The 22,783-nt window shown below is 37.2% G+C and overlaps 2 protein-coding genes across 2 annotated transcripts in view; one reads left to right on the forward strand and one right to left on the reverse strand.

Annotated features, from left to right (window-relative positions):
- The window catches only part of LOC135216490 (acireductone dioxygenase-like), a 22,087-nt gene extending 75 nt beyond the window's left edge, over positions 1-22,012 (forward strand). The window contains exons 2-3 of the mRNA XM_064251861.1: positions 20,954-21,091; positions 21,851-22,012. Of these exons, the coding sequence (XP_064107931.1) occupies positions 20,954-21,091; positions 21,851-22,012 (300 nt within the window). The remainder of the gene's footprint in view (positions 1-20,953; positions 21,092-21,850) is intronic.
- Positions 22,013-22,339: 327 nt separating this feature from the next.
- Positions 22,340-22,783, reverse strand: part of LOC135216491 (glutamate receptor ionotropic, kainate 2-like) — a 165,139-nt gene continuing 164,695 nt past the window's right edge. The window contains exon 14 of the mRNA XM_064251862.1: positions 22,340-22,428. Coding sequence (XP_064107932.1) covers positions 22,348-22,428 — 81 coding nt within the window. The 3' untranslated portion in view covers positions 22,340-22,347. The remainder of the gene's footprint in view (positions 22,429-22,783) is intronic.

A 22,783-nucleotide genomic window follows, 5' to 3' on the forward strand; every position in this document is an offset into this window, starting at 1 on the left:
GCATAATGTCCATAGGCATAATGTCGGTAGGCCATAATGTTAGGTAGGCAAATGTCGGTAGGCATATGTCACGGTAGATTAATGTCGTAGGCATAATGTCAGTAGGCCATAATGGTCCCATAGGCATAATGTCGGTAGGCATAAGTTGGTAGGCATAATGGTCCGGTAGGCATAATGTCCGGTAGGCATAATGTCGGTTAGCATAATGTCCATAGGGCATAATGGTCTGGTAGGGTAATGCCCGGTAGGCAATAATGTACATAGGTATAATTCAGTAGGCCATAATGTCAAGGCATAATGTCCGGTAAGCATAAGTCCGGTAAGCATATGTCCGTAAGGCATAATGTCAGTAGGCAAAAATATCCGGTAGGCATAATGTCCGTAGGCATAATGTCTGGTAGGCATAATGTCCGGTAGGCATCATGTCCGGTAGGCATCATATCCGTAGGCATAATGTCTGTAGGCATAATGTCCAGTAGGCATAATGTCCATAGGCATAATGTCGGTAGGCATAATGTTCGGTAGGCATAATGTCCGGTAGGCATAATGTCCGGTAGGCATAATGTCCGTAGGCATAATGTCCAGTAGGCATAATGTCCATAGGCATAATGTCGGTAGGCATAATGTCTGGTAGGCATAATGTCCGGTAGGCATAATGGCCGGTAGGCATAATGTCCGGTAGGCATAATGTCCATAGGCATAATGTCTGGTAGGCATAATGCCCGGTAGGCATAATGTACATAGGTATAATGTCCAGTAGGCATAATGTCCATAGGCATAATGTCCGGTAAGCATAATGTCCGGTAAGCATAATGTCCGTAGGCATAATGTCCAGTAGGCAAAATATCCGGTAGGCATAATGTCCGTAGTCATAATGTCTTGTAGGCACAATGTCCAGTAAACATAATGTTCAGTAGGCATAATGTCCGGTAGGCCAACTTTCTGTAGGCAAAATGTCCGGTAGGGAAACTGTCCGCAGGCAAACTGTCCGGCCACGATATATATATATATATATATATATATATATATTATATATATATATATATATATATATATATATATATATATATATATAAAATTTTGGAACAGTCCCATTGGCCTCACATCCTTGAAATTCAATCTATATATGGGACCTATGAGATCATTCACAAATGAAAAGGAAATTTGCAGTAAAAAGGTTTGAAAGGCGTAACTGGACGAAAACCTGGCATTTGCATTATGAACCAATGGTTGGTAGAAGGTGGAAATAGGAGGAAGAAAGAATATTTAACGGAGGTACAGTAAACATAATGAAAGGGGTTGTAGCTACGGCCGATGGGACGCTGCATTGAACCGCAAGTAATAATTACATTACACCGCATGAGGTGCATTGACAGTAGGCTACTAAGACCATACGGGATAAATGACCAACTGATCCGAAGCCTCTGGATATCCGAAAGAGTTATGCGTACACAAAGATGGGCAAATAAATAAATTTAGTGATTTTGGAAATCAAAATAAAAATCACCCCAAAACATTGATTTTAAAATCAAAATAAAAATCAATCAAAATCAGTTATTTTGATCAAAATCACGAAAATCAACTGTAAATTTAAATGGTTTTCAAAATCACTTTAAATATCACCTAAAAATGTTACTGTGCAACTGCAACATGTAGGCATTATGTTGTAAAAAAGACACTTTCTGTTTGTAAGTATATTCCAAACCAAAAAACCAAAACCATAAGCAAAAAAAAAAAAAAAAAAAAAACAGTCATATGTACGTTACGTACATATGACTATCTTTGTTTTTTTGGGTTTTTTTTTTTTTGGCTTATTGACTATCTTTGAAAAATCAAGTCTATCTCTTAAGGAACTTCCATCGGACTGCATTGAGTAAAATGGTACTACTATATATATATATATATATATATATATATATATATATATATATATATAGTATATTATATATATATATATAATTTATAATATATATAATTATTATAGATATATTAGGTCTTTGTAAGTAAATAATATAGTCTTCTAATATATAAAAAGCCCTGTGATACCCTAACTGATTTCAAATAAGTTATTTCCATTAACTTGAACCATTTCTTATCTCAAGCCCATCGGCCATAATCATTGGCAGTAGTTTTCCCTAATTCAGCTAAGAATAGCTCACAATAATAGAGAGATGATTTGTTCAGATATTTTGGCTGCTAAAACCATCTTTACTCTAGATGTCAATTTCTAACTGATTTTTGACAGATTGAGATCTGTGCTTCTCAAGTTGCAAGTTGAGTCGGCGAAAGAATAAAGAAGCAGGCGAAGAATGTATGTTATTCATCTACCAAAAAAAAAAAAAAACATGCATTTTAGACACTGAACAACCCTAAAAAGAAAGAGCGTAAAATGTTACAATTGCAGCAGTAAATCTCCAAAGGAACATTATTGCAGCTGGGCAAAAGAATAAAGTGCTCTTCTCGACCGAGTTAACTGATCTGAAATTAAGGCAGCATATTGCCGCGTCTCTCTCTCTCTCTCTCTCTCTCTCTCTCTCTCTCTCTCTCTCTCTCTCTCTCTCTCTCTCTCTCTCTCTCTCTCTCTCTCTCTCTCTCTCTCTCCTAGAAAGCTTTAACTGCGAAATGACAGTGTTTATTTTTTCTCTCTGTGCACATTTAGTCAATTGATCACTCTGCAGCTGACAGCCTTTGTAATTTGAGATTTAAAATTAGAAATGTTTCACCTCTCTCTTGGAAGGAATGTATTCGTTTAATCTTCGGCAACTGAAACACACGAAAATAAATAATTGCGAGTTGGATTCCGTCCGTGATAAACGAAAATTACACCCATGTAACCAAAATGGGGTGACATAAATCAGTGGAAGACAACATAGTCGTATTTAATCCTTTAAATTTTCGTAGCTACACTCTGAAGCCTCCTCGAATTTATGTGTTATTTTTTATTTTTACTTTTAACACAGAGGCTCTTCAACTTTTAAAACCGACATAAATGAATTTGGAAATCTGCAAACCTTCACTAAAAGGAAAATTATAAATAGTTATAAAGGTTGATTCAGGTTCAGCGATATTGTATAATGATTTATGGGGAAACCCTGGCTTAAAAGTACTGCTTCAGTTTTGGGGGAATTACTATTTATTGCAGTTTTACCGTTTCCCAGACTGCAGTCGAGATGAGTATAAGTGTGTGATTGAGAGAGAGAGAGAGAGAGAGAGAGAGAGAGAGAGAGAGAGAGAGAGAGAGAGATTTTCCCTGCTACGTTTCAACGTCCCACTATACCACTAATGAATATGTTACTTTGACTACAATCTAAGCTTGTCAAATCTGTTAGAAATAAACATCCTTCTAAAAACGCTTAATAAACGTCATTTATGACAAATATAACTCCGACATTAACTTTGTTCCTAAATACTCACATTCCTCATTGTTTTCATGCATATTTACATTTTTCTTCTTCTTCCTATAGTTTGCCCATCAGCAGAAATGGTTTTACTGCTGTTAGTCGTATTATGAGTCACTATTCCATCGTGAGTATCGGTTCCCTCCCATATCTAACTCATTCGAGATCTGTGAAATCATAAATTGTTCTCCCTCGTATCCCTTCACATGCCGTTGCACCGCAGAAGGAAGACAACCTAAACAGAACCATTCCCTTATCTCGCTCAACCTTCATAAATGGTACATCAAACGGAACGTCTCCAATATCAGCCACTCGGAGGCACACGCACTCCCAAAAGCCCCGTCTTTTTGCGGTTGGTCGAATTTCCCCTCATTTTGCCTCCGGGATATTCATATCTCTCTCTCTCTCTCTCTCGTGCAAGACTCACATTCGGTTCTGCTTTCAGCCTCTTTGTTCTCTCTGTAGAGAGAGGGAAGTGCCTCCCCCTCCTTTATGGTAAAAGCTGGCGATATTTCCTTCATTCCGCGAATGACTTAAACGACGGCAAATACTGGACGTTTTAAATTCATACACATGTACGTAAGGGATAATTACTCTGTGCTCAAAATCTCTGAAACTGTTCACTCAAACATGTTTTCTATAACATGAATATTTAGATATATAAATCTTTCGTGTTCTTAAGCAGGAGATATTCTCAGAAAGGGTGTTCTCCTTGGGTAGAAGAAACTATGACATACCTTACAAATCCGGTTGTGACTGGTGTGTCAAAAGTCCGAGCATTTCTTGCGAACTTTCGGAGAAAACATCAGCCTTCGCTAACACGGGATCTATTTCCTGGTTGGTTTACAGAGGTATTTGAACAAAAAATCGGTCGACTAATAGGAGGGTCAGTTTGCGAGGAGTTTTATCTCAGCCACAACTAAAATTTGGAATAGTTTACCTGGTTTACTTTTCATCTGATCTCCAAATATTTAAACAAGGAGCAAAGTCATTCCTATTGACGTTTCCTGAATTTCAGATTTGTTGGTTTCGTTTTCTATTTCCTCATATTTGTTTATTAGCTTTTCCGATAACTTGTCTCTCTCTGCAGTTTAATTTCCTTTCGGAGCCTGTGTGGGTTGATACTCTGTTGATTCTATCCATAAGAGTTTCCAGCCAAGGATTTAAAACAGCTACAAAAATAAATTGCCCAGCCACCAAATCAGTTTCGCCAAAAAGGTTTGTAGGCGATTTGAATATAACAAAGACTACTTCAAAAAGACAGAATTTGTAAAATTGTTTATCATAGCTACAAAAAATTGTTAACTACAATATGGCATAAGGGCATAAGTGTTTTTTCAAATAGCATTTTTATTATGTATGCTAAATTATACATGAAGCTGAAGAAATAAGTGTACAGTATACAAATATGATATTTTATGTGATAACTAAGTATAAGAGAAAAAACAAAGAAGTCCAGTGCCCACCCCACTAAAAAACTCTTAGGTTCAGCCCTGTAAAACAGGAAGTAAGAACGAGTACATCAAGTGATTGTAAGGCCGAATAGTGACCCTCCTTAATTTCGATGTATTAAAGAATTTCGTACGTTGTAAATAGTTTAAATACATACGCTTGCTCAAAGAAGACCAGCAATTTCCATGTACATCTGTATGAAACGATTTTATCGTTTTGTTCGCCTATAAAATTCACACAAACACCGCGTGGCAGGTATTACCTTGTTTTTCAGTGCTCTAAGACAGAGGCCCTCAGTTTGCATAATCACGAGAAAAGGTCTACCTTTTATGAAATTCTTCGTCTTTCTAACTCTCATCTGACGACGCCAAAAAAGCTACTCAGTGAATACTCGGTTGTCAGAGTAACTTCTTCCATCTAGCGTATATAATCCCCTCGCCAGCCACGCCTCGATTCTCACTCCCTCATAAATATCAAGAATCTGAAGAAACTGCTCACTGCTCAGCGCAGCTGGCGAATACATTTAACCATCTTGGTAATCTTGTAAGACGTGACCATCTCCTTGCTGGACTGATTTGCAAGTCCACTTGTCTCTTTAAACCTCATAAAAGATTGCCTTGTTATTTCGGAGGGTCAACTGCTAATAGGATTTGTGGTGATTACAGAGGAATTCGTGGAATAATTTCCTGGGGGTAACTCTGGTGTAGGAGGGAAAAGGAGACAGTAGCAAACTCCACAGGGCAAGGCAAGAGGAGGAATTAATTAGGATTAAACGATGTTTGCCTAAAAGATGTCATTTTCAGCAGATGCGTGGGCAGGATAGGAAGATATTTCTTGTGATGTCAAAATATTTCTGTGCAGTATGCAATTTCGTGAGTCATTTCACTACAATAGAAGAAGAAGAAGAAGAAGACGAAAGATGGCGACGGCTTAAACCAGGGAACCATTATTCAAACTCCTTGGGAACAATTGTATTTGTATATGAGGGGACGGGGGATAGGGATGGGGCAGTGGGCCAGAGTACGGGTTTGAGAGAATAAACTCCTCAGGAAGAGTTACCCTTCAAATAAGACGATATATTGCAGTTTTTATTCTGCTTGTAATTTGGTCATTGGTCATATTTTCTTACTGGAAACTTTGAGTTCTAATATTTACAGATATAAGGATAATTCAATCACTTTTACGATAGAATGTTCTGGCTGTTCAACAAAATCGCAGTACAAATGTTTGAGCGTTTGCAGGGACTAATTGAATACCTATTTCAAATTCACACCTTCGGAGTAATTTGAACGAGTAATGGAGGTTGTACCTTTGGAAGCACAAGAAATATTTTTCAAAGGATGTCTATTTTGCTCCTTATATAATGTTCTACGGACGGTGAGAGTTTTTTTCTGTGCTTCATTCACCTAAAGCAATTACAACTCTAGAGACGTTATCCTGCATTACTATTATAGTTGCAAATATACTACTAAATGTGTTGAATTTCAGTAATGGCACCATTTTCATTCTAAAAGATTATAACTGCAATGAGCAAAAACTTGGAGTTGGTCTTTACGTCACTAAACCGTTAATGACTCACCTACGTGCGCACGCGTAGGTGTGTGTGTGTGTGTGTGTGTAACGACAGGGGAAGAACTATCCCAATCATTACTTTATGCGATGGTCCCCACCACATCATCCCTTTTCTTGTACCGACATGGAATAATCCACATCATCATTGATAGTTCTTATAATCTATTCTCTTGTATGAAGCTAAATCGTTTCTTTTTAACACACGTTTTATGTTTGTAGTCTTCACGTCCAGAAATTATTTTTATGAAAATAAAGCTCAGTGAGAATGCATAGATGCCTATATATCTTGCCATACTAGTCTTGATACTTGTGAAAAATGCCAGTCGATACTATATCATTAGTTTCCTGGGAGAGTAACGCAGATCTCTTGATCAGCATCTTATCCTCGAAAATGAATGAATTCCACTTCCGGTACGTATTACGATTCTCGAGCTGTTTGCTTCGTAGTTCTCCACGCTCAAAAATACTACCAATAATGTCGGAAGCGCAGCTCAGATGGGAGAGAGAAACTGCCTTGGATATCAATGGAAGATAGCATTGGGAACTAATAAGACAAGAGGCCCTCAGAATTAGATAAGAAGAATATCTGAGATTTTCTTGTATTTCACCATCTGCCTTTTCTCGGAGATTCTTTGTGATTGTGGAGGGGAAATAAGGACTTAAAACTACCAAGATACGTCACATTTTTCATTGCTTTGTGTTCTTTTTTATTTCATTCTTTTTAAGGAAGAGGACAGGCAGTACTAGGACTTTGGGAATTTAATTTCTACTATACTATATTTGCATTTAAGAGGAGGCAATCGTTTCCCTGCTTCGTTGGTATAGAACATGTTGGGTTCTAAAATGTTATTTTTTTATTTCCGTTTCACTTCGTGGTGTAGTAGTACAATTCTCACTGACTGCACTTGTTATTTCCTATTCTTAAATGATGGCAGAGTGAGTAATAGGCTTCGTTGGTACTGAAGATTTGAGGAACTATTTCCGAGTATAACAGCATCTGCAGAATGACACTGAAACTAGAGAATACCAAACAGAAAAGTACAGATATCAAACACTGTAGTAACTAGAAAACATCGTGTCTGATGGCAAATGATTCTGTGATTTCCCTTCCTGTTTTAACTTAATGCTAATAAAGATACTTTCAAGGGCATATTTTGCTCCCCGGGATGACCAAGAACAGGAACAATGTAAGGAAAGGGGACGAAAGTTGTTGTGTGATGGAAGCTAGAAAAGTAGGTTGGGAATTGGGAATAATAATCTGAACACGTTCAGATTGCCATCTGATAAAGTTCAGCTAAGGGATTCTACAATAATGAAAATCATACGAGTTAAACAGCAAATATTGTATTTGATGATAAATACAAGATAAATTCCAGCTTTCAAGGTATTCCAGACGAATAGTTGAAGAGTATTGGGACGAATATGAAACATGAAACACGAACAGAGTAAAATGATGTTTAAAAAAAGAAAAGATTTTAAATATAGAATTCTAGTCTGAAAATTTGTAATGCTGAGGGTTCAGGGAAAAATATTCAGTGAGGTATATTAATAACAGTTCCAGTCAGACTAAGGAAGTTCTGCAGCTCTCTCTCTCTCTCTCTCTCTCTCTCTCTCTCTCTCTCTCTCTCTCTCTCTCTCTCTCTCTACAGATTTATGTTTCAAGTTAAAGAGAGAGTAGAAAAGACCATTAGCCCATATTTTCATAATATTGTCCCCGTAGGCAGGTGGTTTTTTCCATTTTTTCTTACAAAAAACATTAACCAAAAAACAACTTTTATACTTTTCATTTAGTCTTCAGCATTAACTTGTATACCTATTCTCTCCCATTGATACTTCCACTAGCTCTGGATTTGTTTGATGTCATCTGATGCCAGGAACAGTATAATGCTCAAAGATGTTCGAGGCAGATTGTGACCGATTGTATTATTTTCTGACTCTTGGAGATAGAGGGCGTTTCCGTTTTCAGTTTGGTGGTTGCTGTACCCTGTCTGACGCTCGCTGTCTATTGTGAGATAAAAAAAAAAAAAAGCTTTCACCGTTCTATCAAGTCCCTTCATCCATTCGACTGCATTGCGGTTACTCAATAGATATTCCCCATAGGATGATTCAATCGTTTGCTGTGAACTCGACCTGACCTGTTACGTGTTATCTCTTTGAAGGCTTGCGAATACTCTGTGAGATATATCTAACTGCCAAGTACATATCCTGTTCGTTTTCTATGTACGATCCTAGGCATAAACACAAAAATCAATTTCTCTCTCTCTCTCTAACTCAGTCGAGAATAGATAGGTCATAAAATTATCAGAGTTTTACTCACCCATTCCTCTCTCTCTCTCTCTCTCTTCTCTCTCTCTCTCTCTCTCTCTCTCTCTCTCTCAGCCCCGAATAAAGATGCCAAAATTATCCAGATACTACTGAGCCATTATCTCTCTCTCCTCTCTCTCTCTCTCTCTCTCTCTCTCTCTCTCTCTCTCAGTCCAGAATAGTTAGTTCATAAAATTATCAACGTTATACTGACCCATTCTCCACAAAAAAAGTGCAGAACAACGAAAGGCACCAAAGGGATGGAAACTAGGCAATGGGCCCCCAGTTTACATTATAGACCAATCTTTATAACGTCGGTCGTTTTATAAGATTCTTTAGTCCATAATTGCAGATCAAACTGTGGATCACACTGATGGAAACAACTTCTCGTTAAACAGCAAACACGGTTTCAGACTAAACAGATCCTGCCTATCAAACCTCTTGGAGGTTTTTCGTAACATGCTTGGTATTTACGACAGTAGTAGAGCAATAGATATACTCTTAGATTTCCAAAAGGCCTTTGACAAAGTTCCACATAAAAAACTAAAGATAAAATTTAAGAGCTTTGGGAATTCCAGGAGAAATAGCAGACTGGATCGAAGACTGGCTAACGTATAAAAAACAGAGTCGTAATTAACGGTGAAGAATCAGAATGGGCAGATGTGACAAGCAGAGTTCCTCAGGGTTCTGTCCTTGGCCCTCTCTTGTTTTTGATTTATATAAATGACATTGATGTAGGCTTAACTAGCAGGATAGACAAAATTGCAGATGACACCAGGCCAGGTGTAAATGCAGCAGACTCAGATAAGCGTAAAGTGTTACAAATAGGAACAAACAACCCTCATGCCAACTACATTCTGTTTGGGAATGACATAAATGGTGTAGAACAAGAAGAGGACCTTGGAGTCATTATTACCAAGGACTTAAAATCCACAAAACAGTGCATAAAAGCTGAAAAGGCACAGAAACTAGTGGATTACATGAGGAGGCAGTTCAAAAACAGAAACAAGGAAACGGTGCCTCAGTCTACACATCAATAGTTAGACCTCATCTTGAATATGCAGTACAGTTTTGGTCACCAACACTAAGAAAGGACATAAATAGATCAAAGGGGTACAAGCTAGAGCCACAAAGTTAATTCCATCCATCAGGTAAATAGGTTAATAAGTTACCAAAGGCGACTAGAGAGCCTGAACATGTCTGGCTTAGAAACACGACGATTGCGAGGACAACTAATAGAAACAATCAAAATACTGAAAAGCATAACAAAAGTAGACAGTAGCCTATTTAAGTTAAACGAAAACCAGAAAAAAACAATGAATGGAAACTAGAACTGAAGAGATACAACACATCCCGTTGTGGGAACTTCTTCACATTCAAGATATGTGACACATGGAATAAACTGCCGCCATAAGTCGTAAACAGCAACAGTGTGGAAGAGTTTAAAAGAAAGCTAGACAGAATCATTAGGTACACCGTGATTAAACAGTAAAACATGCTCCTAGAGAAAAGTGAGCACACTATGTCTCCTCGGATGGACTAATAAGTCTTTGAGACATCCTAATCCTTGTAACTCTCTCTCTCTCTCTCTCTCTCTCTCTCTCTCTCTCAGTCCACAATATGTAGTTCATAAAATTATCAACGTTATGCTGACCCATTATCTCTCTCCTCTCTCTCTCTCTCTCTCTCTCTCTCTCTTTAGCCCCGAATAAAGATGTCATAAAATTATCCAGACACTAATGAACCATTATCTCTCTCTCTCAGACACTAATGAACCATTCTCTCTCTCTCTCTCTCTCTCTCTCTCCTCTCTCTCTCTCTCTCTCCTGTCTTATAAGTTTTCATTGTTGAAGTTGGGGTGAGCTCTGATCACTTATCTCAAGGTATCACTATGGCGCATAGTAAAGCGATACTTGTTTTTGTGTAAGTATCATTGTGCATGATCGATGATGAGTTTACGTATATCCTTTTAACGAGTTACGACGATTTCCATTTGTATACAATTTTCTTATTTCCGGAAGCAGTGATGGCAGGAATGTATAGGAGTCGGTTGAACTCTGCCAATTCAAAACAACAGTTACGTCTATCCTGTTGGACTTCGTCAATGTTTTTGCCTAAAATAAAAAGTGGTCTATTTATACAGAACAACGTGGAAAGGGATTACTTATACACTCACTGACATTCTGTAAAATACAAACTGTTACTTTTGGTCAGTTTGAATATTTCTGAATGGCTGGTCATTAAGCTCCCCGAGAAAAAAATGCAAATCTTGTGGGAAATCACAATTACAAATGGAACTTCGCCTACGCTTTCTAAATGAGACGTCAACAGGATAGAAAACTGATTATGCCAAATAGACTAGTTCTATTGCTTTTTAGATGAGGAACGTCGTGACCTAAGGAAGTCAACCATTGCGACTAAGTTTAAGTGTCCCCTGACGATGCGTCGTTACCTTTGATCTGAATGATATGAGATTTCCTGCAGCGCCACAGAAAAGAAAAGTCATTCAATCCCGGAAATTAACAGGAAAGGGTTGAAAGGGAGGGGCTGATTCTTTTCATGTTTATGAAAATGAAATTGACCTGTGGACCCTGACAGGTGCAGGGATCAAAGAGAATCAAAGGGAGGAAAAAGGTGAGATAGGGAGAGGTGTCTCTAATGAATGAGAAACAAGGTTTTTTTTATTTCGATCTTAAAAAATCCCGAACTCATTAATCGCTAATGAAAGCTGTAATTGCGCTTGCACTCTTTTAATTAGATCTTACAGTGTTGTCAAATTATCCCTCACAGATAATTCGCATCTCGTGATATCAAAGACTTTGGTTAATCTAGCTTCCAGTGAGCGCAAACGAGGACAGTTTCCTGTCAAAACAGAGATATTTCCCAGACGCGAAGAACGAAGCTATTTCGCCGAATCTACGGAACTTCCTTTCTGATGTGTCAGACGAAAGATCGGACAACTTTTCTCAGCAATCAAAGCAAATTTCGCGTTTTCCCTGACTTGTCCATTTCCGAGGACATCGCCGTAGAGAGAATAAGGGCTGCTACTTTGGCTTGTTATCTACGCGTCACCCACTCCGAGGGGCTATAGTAGATTCACATCAACCGTGCATCTGGTCTCTAGGCCCGTCCCTTACGACGCTCCTGATTGGCGTATCCCTCAGGAAAGGTGGAACATACATCCTGCCTATGTGAACTCTCGAGAGAGACTGAGAGTTTCCAGAGCCCTGTGATTGTCTTATCAACAGCCCATCAGGAGCATCGTAAGGGACTGGCCTAGACATCAGGTACACGGTTGATGTGAATCTGCTATAGCAGTACTAAACATGGGGGAATCTCCTTGTGGTCAAAGAATTATATACACCCATTTCTATATTGTGTGGTCGACATATTAAATTAATAAACGTTATCTTCGTGCGGCCGTCTGCTTGACATTTACTACGTATATGGTGTTTAATGCTGGCAGATCAAGTTACGCAGATGACAAGCCAACGTAACACCGGATATGGCTAGTAAACCTAAAATGACACGCCTGGAAGGAGTTATGTTGTTCCTTTGATTTCTTCTTTAAAATTTTTAACACTTTTACTGCGATGGCCCTCGTTCATCCCATTACCACAGGAGCATACAGTCCTTAATTTTCTTTAAAGGCATTACGGGTGACGGGATGCAGTTAACCTAGCCTCATATACAAATGAAATGTCTGTATCACAGTAGTATGGAGGAAGAAAATCATGTACCATCGTACATAGGAACCCCGTCATAAGTTGGTAAGTGTATAATACATCCATTACATTTAGTTTTCCTTTAGATTCACTATGCATTTTAGTAACAAAAAGAAACTGATGCCATTCATTCTGCCTTACCTCTGATATTTGTTTTGTAGCAGATGTATCTCGCTCTTTTCCTGTTCTGTTGTCTTTAAGAATGTGTTCGTTGTCGTTACATGTAACTTCATTCTTTCATGTTTAAGGACTCACAACCCCTAACAAGGAAGAAAAGAGACTTTGATAAATAAGTAAGTAGTTCATTGACAAGGTCATCTTTTTTTATTATATTTTTTTTATAGGGAACTTAACCAGACCACCAAGTTAAACTATGAGACTTACAGTACTGAGCCAAAGGATTTGTTCCTAAGGATTGTAAATATGCAGAGGTAGCAAAGTTTATTTTTGTAAGAGAACTTATCGCACAGGATATGGCTGATGGCGAGAGGATGCCTGTCACCGAACAGAAATAAATTCTTAACTTTCTAGACCTTCCAATGCTTCCATGTATGGATCCAGCTGATTTATCTGAATAACCGAGATTTTAATTGCCATGGCCTATAGACAAAGACCTTGATCTGCTGTGTAAAATCACTGGAAACAGGCCCACTTACCAAAGTGATGTACACTGCAAAATGTGAAATATTTCTGTTCTAATAAGAAAATGCCTTAATGACTAGCAGGCAATAATCCTTGTGTAATAGTTCACATTTCCAGGTAAGAATGCTTTCAGGAATACTGTAGTGACTGCTAAAGCATTTTTATTCAATAATAATTCAAAATTATTACTAACTCTGAAACCAGATATATGTTTCAGCAATTCAGGCAAACAAATACCGAACTCCTTTACTCCTACATATGAAGTTCAAATGTATACCTGGGCTGCCATGCATAAAAATTCAAATTCAATGTAATATCTGTGTGAAGCAACTTAAAATTTTGAGAAACTAAGTACAGTAGAGTATTTCTAAGAAAATAAGACAGATAATCATCACACGTTTCTCAAACTATAATTGTTAGTTAACTAATGCATTTATCAAGAAAAACAAACATAGTCATTAAAAAAGATATTCAGGTAACTCCTGTTTCGTGTAAATGGTGCAGTACTTAGAACATGCAAAGAATACTGAAATTGGCAAGTGTTGATTTTTCTTAATCAAAACCATATGAAAGCACAGTTATATTTGGCAGGAACACCGACTATATCTTGCTTTTAAATATTGTAAATGTTGAATAGGCAAGCATACCTACATTGACAAGCTACTCCACAAGGCAACAGCCTGTCTGTGATGGTTGACCCCGAGAAAACATCAACCTCCACATCTGGGTATTTCATGCATTCAAGCCCTCCCCCTCCAATTTCAGATAGACGTTTCCTGAAATAAACAAAGTCATTAATGAACTATAGTAGATTCACATCACCCGTGCATTTGATGTCTAGCCCAGTCCCTTACGACGCTCCTGATTGGCTGTTGATAAGCCAATCACAGGGCTGGACACAGTCTCTCTCGAGAGTTCACATGGGCAGGCTGTATGTTCCACCTCTCCTGAGCAATAATTTTGAAAGACGTATCCCTCAGGAGAGGTGGAACATAGATCCTACCCATGTGAACTCTCGAGAGAGACTGAGAGTTTCCAGCCCTGTGATTGGCTCATCAATAGCCAGTCAGGAGCGTCCTAAGGGACTGGCCTAGACATCAAATGCACGGTTGATGTGAATCTATTTTAGTAACTCTGGTCTCTAGCGCTACGCTTTAAGAGATGGAGGTGGTGAATATTATTATTATTATTATTATTATTATTATTATTATTATTATTATTATTATTATACAGATACTAACCCTCCCAAATTGGGGAAAAATTGCTAGGGTCCTGAGCACTGCTCTAGAAAGGTATATTGTCAACTCACAAGCTAATAAATATACATTAGTCTATAACACAATGTAAGAGAAAAGACCAACCTCAACACTATGGTTTCTTGCTGGACGTGTATTTAAAACTTCGTTGGCTGGCTGTCGTTCCCTGCCACCAGCTTAGACCATAACACAAAAGGCAAACTGTAGAGGTACGAGATCTTGAAAGAAACTTAGGGTCCTTCTCTATGAAAGAAAAACAAGTGGACGATGATTATGAATACAACCTATACATAGACATCTCCTGTCAGTACAAGAAAAAGACAATGCGACAGTGCTTCCCTGTTTGTTGAACATTTTGTACGCTATGTTCAGATTCTGAGGTGTAAAAGTTACTGCCAAACTATTTCAGAGATTGGTTATATATTAGTCTCCATTTATTCATAGTTCGTTCACACATAAAAAAATAAGTGGCAATGCATATTGAATTTAGGGTATTCCCATCCACCCCATCAGTGATAAAATGTTTTATTTTAACGATGTACTCAGTTTATGCCTGCTTTCTGATTGTTCCAGTTCATTTCCCCTGCAAGAAGGTTCCGCCTACAGTATATTTGGGTGATACCTTGTGGATGATACTCAAGTTTTTTTCACAATGTCCCACTGGTCTCCAACTGCATCACTTTCTGTCCTTTGCCATCCGCTCTCTGTAATCTTACTGTACCTTGCTCTAATAAATTTAACAACTTTGACACAAAAGTACTGTAATCAAATTAAGAGGCCAACTTGCGCAAACATGCGACCCACCAATGAATACTAAAATACACCTTTGACCCATGGGATCTCAAAACCTCACACCCAACAACTAAGTACAAAGTTACAGAAAAAGTTATAAATCATAGCAATTGGTCGTGCTCTGACAAAAGAAAAAAAAATACTAACCGGACTCTCTTATAGTTACCCTAAAACTTAACCCAGACTTATACCCTTAAACCCATGGATGACAAAGATAGGTAACGATTACTCTAAAAAATCTCACTGACCTTTAACAGCAGAGATTATGAACTTGGCCGAGCAAAAATCACAGTGTTTTACACCTTACCCTATTGTACGCCACTCGAGAAAGACTGCTTTGGCGCCTCTGCACGACCCGTTTTTTATATATATATATATATATCTATATATATATATATATATATATATATATATATATATATATATATATATATATATATGATATAAATTGCTACATATATATATAAACATATATATAATATATATTTATATTTTTATATATTTATATATCATATATATATATATATATATATATATATATATATATATATATATATAAATATATATATATATATATATATATTATAATAATATATATTATATATTATATATCTATAATATATAATTATATATATGTGTGTGTGTGTGTGTGTGTGCGCGCGTATATTATATATATATATATATATATATATATATATATATATATATATATATATATATATATATATATATATATATATATATATATATCTGGTAATCTTTCAGTTTAGGGGTCCAAATTCATAGGTCCCTTGTGTGTTTCTTGAAGCTTTATCACCTATTTCCAATTTCTTCTTTCGACATCTGCAAACAGAAGTATATTTGCTAAAAAAAAAAAATGAGTCGTTTATCTTCTTACAGAGGCACATATTGTAAAAGGACAAAAGGAATAAAGCCGTGCACCTCACGCGAATAGTGTAATGTTTACTAGTGCCAGCAAGCTGGAACTGTTTCTGAAGTGAGAGCATAGGAACCAGGTAGGAACCATTAACCGGTTCTTGCTCTTCGGCAGCCACTTTTTAATATATCTGAAAAAAATTGCAGTTTACCTACTTACAGAAGCAAAGATTTGCGATTTTCTCAAAATTCTAGGGGAACGTATCTCCTGAGACATATTTTTGAGTAGATAAACTGCTAATTTTTTCATTGTTTTCCATGATTCAATAAATATTTTATATGTCTGTGCGATGATCCTGACTTTACGTTATGTGTGTTGTTTTGGTTGCATTTCCTTTCCTCCTCCTGCAGGAAGAGAGAGCGAGAAAAAGAATATTGATAGGCATATGCAGCCACAGGGTACAATTTAAAGTTTACCATTGAGCGTTTGGAATTTCTCATTTTCTATCAATGTTTGCACCTAGGGTAAACTGCAGGAACTTTGTATTGGACTAATTCTTTTTATACGGAGTTTTATGTAGCTTACAATTATTTAGACCAGTGAAGGCTATATTTGATACACATCGTGCTATACTATCATGCAGGCAATTAAATAGTCTTAGCTCTGATTATAATGTTGTGGAACATATCGTTTCTTATTTTTGTTAAAAACTACACTGAATTTACAAGATCAATAAAGAACCGAAGTCTTATTAAATAGTCTCAGAGTCGCAGAATAGTATAAGGGAGGATTCAGGATCTCGTTGTTTTTAATTTTTACATCTGTATTTCTTGATATATTTTTAATACCGTAAATAATAAATAAAAATAAATCGTAAACCGAAGCTTTGTGACTGGGCTTTTAACTTAAATATGGAAATTGTCTACAGTGCTTCTCGATGAATCAACTGAGATGACACTCGATTCTTTTTAAAGGTGTTTTTACGTTGCTTGGAACCAGTGGTTATTCAGCAACGGGGCCGACGGCATTACGAGACTTCCGAACCATGTCGAGAGTGAACTTCTATCACCAGAAATACACACATCTAATACCTCAATGATATGCCCGAGAATCGAACTCGCGGCCACAGATGTCGCGAAACGCTAGTGCACGAGTTTTCCCGAGACGTATTTCCCGCCCATCCATTCATTTTCTGCTTTTCCATGTAAGGCGAATTGCCACGTATCAGGCGGTCTGGCGGCTAAAGCAGAATGGTTCTTTTTTCAGTTCGCATTTATCAGTCATCGCCTCTCCTCCCTCATGGATTAATAACAGAATTCTTGTTGTTTTATAAATTATATAAGAAACAGAAGAATGCTTTCTTTTTGAAGAGAACACAATCTCAGTAAAATTGACTAACCCGATCCACTCGGGTATAAAACCAGACTGCGCCAAGGGCTCACCATTTTCCTTCTAATTAACGTAGATCAGGTAGCAACTCTTCCGGATGTACGGGTGTGAACTTGGCCGTGAGGTAGTTGCGAATGGCGTGAACATTATGTACAGTAAGTAATTGTTCTTTCTTGTAGCCATCGTTGGGCTAATTGATGTAAACCTTCGCTCACTTTGTTTAATCAACTTTCGGGAATGTGTCCCTATTTGTTTTAATGAAAGTGAGATTTAATTTAAGTTATTTTTCTGTTCTTTGAGTGGTCGTGTGTCCACGTTAATTTCTTCTAAATTTGGGGTGCTGTGCCATCCAAATTGACGTATCACTGCTTTGTTTTACTGTTAACATTGGTAAATTTTAGTTTTGAAATAAAATTGTTAAAATCCTCTGTGTTTACCATTCGAGTTGTCCTTGCGCACGGGCTGGAACTTGTCCCCTAAGGTAGGGCTGTCAGCCTCCCTCCATCTGGCACGAACCTAAAAAACAGTTGCTGTCACATTCGCGACAACCAAGGTGGCAGGTGAAGGCCATACCGATCACGCCCCTGAGGCGCGATAGCTCTCGGTGATAACGAAGAATTTGAAACAAAGGTCGTTCTCACCTTCAAGGAGTTATATGACCTCCTGTGTAAAAGAGTTAAAAATGCAAGACAAATTCCTTCAACTAAGCTGGCATAAGAATTCTTCGAAGAGGGCACTATTTACGAGATAGAACTTCTGAACCGCCTCCTCGGAAAAGATTATCGTTTTAACCTGACGTACGTATAATTGTTACCTGCTTGGTTGGCAATTATCTTCTTTTTCTACTACCAAACAGCCTTCCTTTCTCCTTCGTTTTCGGCCGCCTCACGTCTAATGACCGAAATTTTTCAACTATCACTCTATCTTCCATTTAAGCTGTTACTAACGCCTGTGTTGCTGTTTCTATAACTTATGTATTTTCGTTTTTCCTTCATCGTTCTCTAACGTTTTTTCCCCTTTCCTCGAGTAAATGAAAAATGGTATTTTAACTCTATAGACTTTTGCCCTTTTCCGTTTTTCTCCGACGATAATTAATATTTAAATTTTCCTTACTGGCTATCTCTGACTCGCCAGTACTCGCTGCTCTCGATCTTTTGCTCCTACTGATAGATGGGTGCGCCTTAGGGGTCAAATGGGTTTATAACCTGTTAACCTTTCATTTCCCCTTTTCATACATTACATCTCAATTTCATATTTATATGATCGTAATAAAGGTGCACATTCATATCGCAAATTTACCTTTCACCTGCATATATTCTACATGACCTAAGGGCTGCTCTATGAGCAAGAGCCCGTGCTGGCATAGGGCCAGCTTAATCTTTTCAGCAACAACAACAACAACAGGGAGAAGTCTATATATAGTCAGATGTGTTTTCTCACACCTGAAGAATGGTTAACAATTCGATATGCAAATTAGAAGAGGTTTCAAATAAATATGGTTGTTTACATTAGTAATTACAGCTGTGACAAGGACATAAGTTTGTTTGTATGGTGTTTTTACGTTGCATGGAACCAGTGGTTATTCAGCAACGGGACCAACTGCTTCACGTGACTTTCGAACCACGTCGAGAGTGAACTTCTATCACCATAAATACACATCTCTCACTCCTCAATGGAATGCCCAAGAATCGAACTCGCGGCCACAGAGTAGGCGGGCAAAGACCATACCAACCACAACACTGAGGCGCTGAAAGCAATTTATGGAAACCTACTGCGTGTATAAAGTAAATAATCGAAGTTCGTGATGAAAATGATGGTAGGGTCAAAATTCATTATTTATTTCAGTCTAATTTTTGTATGTAATGATTCAAATCACTGGATAACAATGCTAAGAAAATTCTTTCTCTTAGATGTTTAACAAAATAAAGTCTCTCCCTGTCTCCATAAACCGTTCTTTCATCTATACATTTGTCCTGATAACTACGATAATTTTGATTTTTTAGTTTTCCATTTGTTTTTTCTTATTATTTAATCAATTATTTGTTTTTGCTCTTGGAAGGGGACTCTTAATTCTATAGGTTTTGTAATTGCAATTCACATTCAGACTTCCCTTAAATTCCTAAGGACCACTAAACTGTGGCTTAGTGTTCCTCGGATTTAACAGTAGGCCAAGAGAAAGCGTTTGAGTAATAGTGCATAATATTAACACCGCAGCCTTGGCACACAACTAAGGTAATCGAAGTAGCACCTACAAAACACTGGTCAGGCCTCTCTCCCCTAATTCTGTGGTTGTGCTTCATTAAAGATAAAAAATATCAGTGGTACGGCCTAGCACGGGTATTGCCGGAATGGTCTTTATGTGGTTGGATGAAAAAAACGGACAAACAAATTCAAACGTCTTCATCTTCAACACCTACATTTATCAACTGTCATTTTGAGGGTGGCCTTATTGTTGCTTTAGCTTTGCGAATGAGAGCCAGATCTCCTACTGAAATGTGAAAAGAAAAGTCAGCTAATGCATGAGCAAATAAAAGGAAATCTCCATTTTATGATAGGAGAGCTCACTTCAGAACCTGGTAGCAGGTGAAGAGGAAGTGTGGAATATTTTTGCAAGAGATTGATTGTTTGATTGATACTATAATAATATAGCATCACGGCAACTAGGTCATTGATGCCGAACTATATATAAAAAGTCCCTATACATTTTAATAATATTCATTAAACAAAGATTTTTAAAAATTACTAGAAGATACAGGTAATTATAAAATAAATATAAAAAGGAAATATATATATATATATATATATATATATATATATATATATATATATATATATATATATATATATATATATAGATACTATTTCAATTAGAATAAAAGCAAGGTACACGAGCATTATTTTCCATGAGAAAGATTCTTTCTGCTACCAAAGGATACAATACTGTAGGTACTGTCACGCAGCCATTTAAGATAAAAATAAAAGTAAATAAGGAAATGCTCACAAAGTCTTAAAAGACTTCTTTGTTTAGTGGTTCAGATAATTTCTATTATTTTAAATCTCTAACAAGTGAATATATACATAGGTATAATTCTAATTCTCTGAATGTACAAATAAGACGTCGACTCTATGCTTATATTTTATTCAACATTGGAAACATCTATCATCCAAGGCTGGAAAACTGTAAACATGTATCTGCTGTTTCTTCTTTCCTCGGGCACATTGAGAAATGCTGTTTTGAAACTGTAATGTTACTAAACATAACTAACTATTTCTTGTCTCTGAGGTTAACAAACTAATGTGGTGTTTCAAGTTTTATCATTTCACATTGGAAACCACTGTATTGTTAATTAGTTTTTTGATATGGAATTGAGGCCAAGGGCTGGGACCTATGAAGTAATTCAGCGCTGAAAGGCAAACTAAGAGGGAGAGGGTGGAAAATACGATGGGAGGAGAATATGAACGGAGGTACAGAAAAAGCAATAAAAGAGGTTGCAGCTAGGGCCCTTAGGAAGGGACGCTGCAAAGAACCTTCAGTAATGCCTACAGTGCACAGCGTGCAATGCACTGACGGCACTAACCCCTACGGGAGACAATGCAGATCAGTGGATAAGAATCGAGGTCGTTCCAGGCGACTTCTTGGTGCTTCCTGCTGGAATCTACCACCGTTTCGCTCTGGATTCTAAGGTAAAGAGATGTCTTGTTCAGTTCTGGAAAAGGCGAAGCTTTGAATTTCTGGGTGTAGCTATAATTCTCCACATGCAATTAACAGATGTGTGGAAATATGTTTGTAAAGAAATATGAATGTAAATATAGCAGAATGTTTACCTACTTTCCACAGGTTAGAGATCAATTTGACACTTGCCAAGATTTCTGCTTGTTGCTGATATTTGAGGCTGCATGTAAATTTAAGATTGTACTTTTAGTTAAGTGAAACGTTTAGGAACCAAGTTTTAAACCACATAAAGATCGCAATTTTTTATTCGTGATATGTGTTTTAAGAAAATTGCATAAGATTATTGCATTTAAGACCACACTATATTCCTGAGGTACTTTTCTTTGTGTAACTTGCCCAAAAAACATTAAAAGTAATTTTTTTGTAACTTGCCCAATAGACATTAAAGTAACAATCTGCAAAATTTCGTTTTTAACAATTTTCTTATCTGTATTTTCCGGGTGATATCTGAATGTTGAAATGAATTAAATTTTGATGAATATAAATCTAAATTCAAAAGCAGTTGTGTCTTATGTACGAAAATTGCATTTCTTCAACAGACAATAGGGTAACGTATGATATTATATACTTTCCTATAGGAGAACCAAGTAGTCATTCATACTGTTCCAAATTCGAAGTGCATTAACTTGACTTTTAGGGCCATGCGGACTGTTTTCCCAAATTATATCTCTTGAAGTAAACAAACACTAAGTGTTAGTGTCTCTCCACAGAACTATATAAAGATAATGAGACTCTTCGTAGGTGAACCTAATATGTGGATAATCTACTATCGACCAGCAGACGACATGGAAGCTCGGAAACACACGTCAGTCAACAGAAAAACCACTTCAAACGACGGTATCACTGTAAGGTGTAAATTGTGCCAAAAGTGATGATGACAAGAAGTTAAAGTTGATAAAGATCTGTCTGTCTTTCATTCGATTTATGTAGGCCTATATAGTCTTATTTCTGTAGGTTGTTAAATTCCATGTCGTTTCCTTCTAACAGCTTTCATTCGATTTATGTAGGCCTATTTCTGTGGACTGTTTAGTTCCTTGTGTTCCTTCTCACGGAATGCTTCAGAACTGTCAAATTTAGGCGGTCAAGGTAACCACTGGAGCACTTTTAACTTTTGTTCATGCTGTAAATAAGAAGTAAATTACCATTTTAGGCTGTTTAAAAAAATAAAAACAAGAACAATATTGCCTGAATATGCTTACCTGGGATATTACTTTTTCCGTATTCGAATTTCGCAGAGAAGCGCAGCAGCTGAGAACAAGAGGCCCACCAGCAAGAGGAAGAAAGCTGCCTGCGGAGTTTAGAAATAAAGAAGAGAATATTATCTGAAGTGGCACCTGCATTTACGGAAGTCACTAAGTATTGGTTTTACCTAACTTAACCTAAGCGCCTCACCTTACCAAACCGCGAGTGACATTACCACAGGAGTTTCCAGCATTCAACCTGGATTTTTATTTATTTATTTTTTCTTACAGGGACAACGTAAGACTAAGAATGTTCGAAAAAGAATAGGAGGTACTATCAATGCACCAGTGTTAATAAGACTTTGGCAAGAGTTAATGATTTGCTAACTGTCACAAGGAAGCAGGGATGAAGAACCAGGATTAATTCTCATAACTGAATCTGACTGGTGGACAAACCAAACG

This window comes from Macrobrachium nipponense, chromosome 6 (assembly GCF_015104395.2).
Source record: "Macrobrachium nipponense isolate FS-2020 chromosome 6, ASM1510439v2, whole genome shotgun sequence".
NCBI lineage: Eukaryota > Metazoa > Arthropoda > Malacostraca > Decapoda > Palaemonidae > Macrobrachium > Macrobrachium nipponense.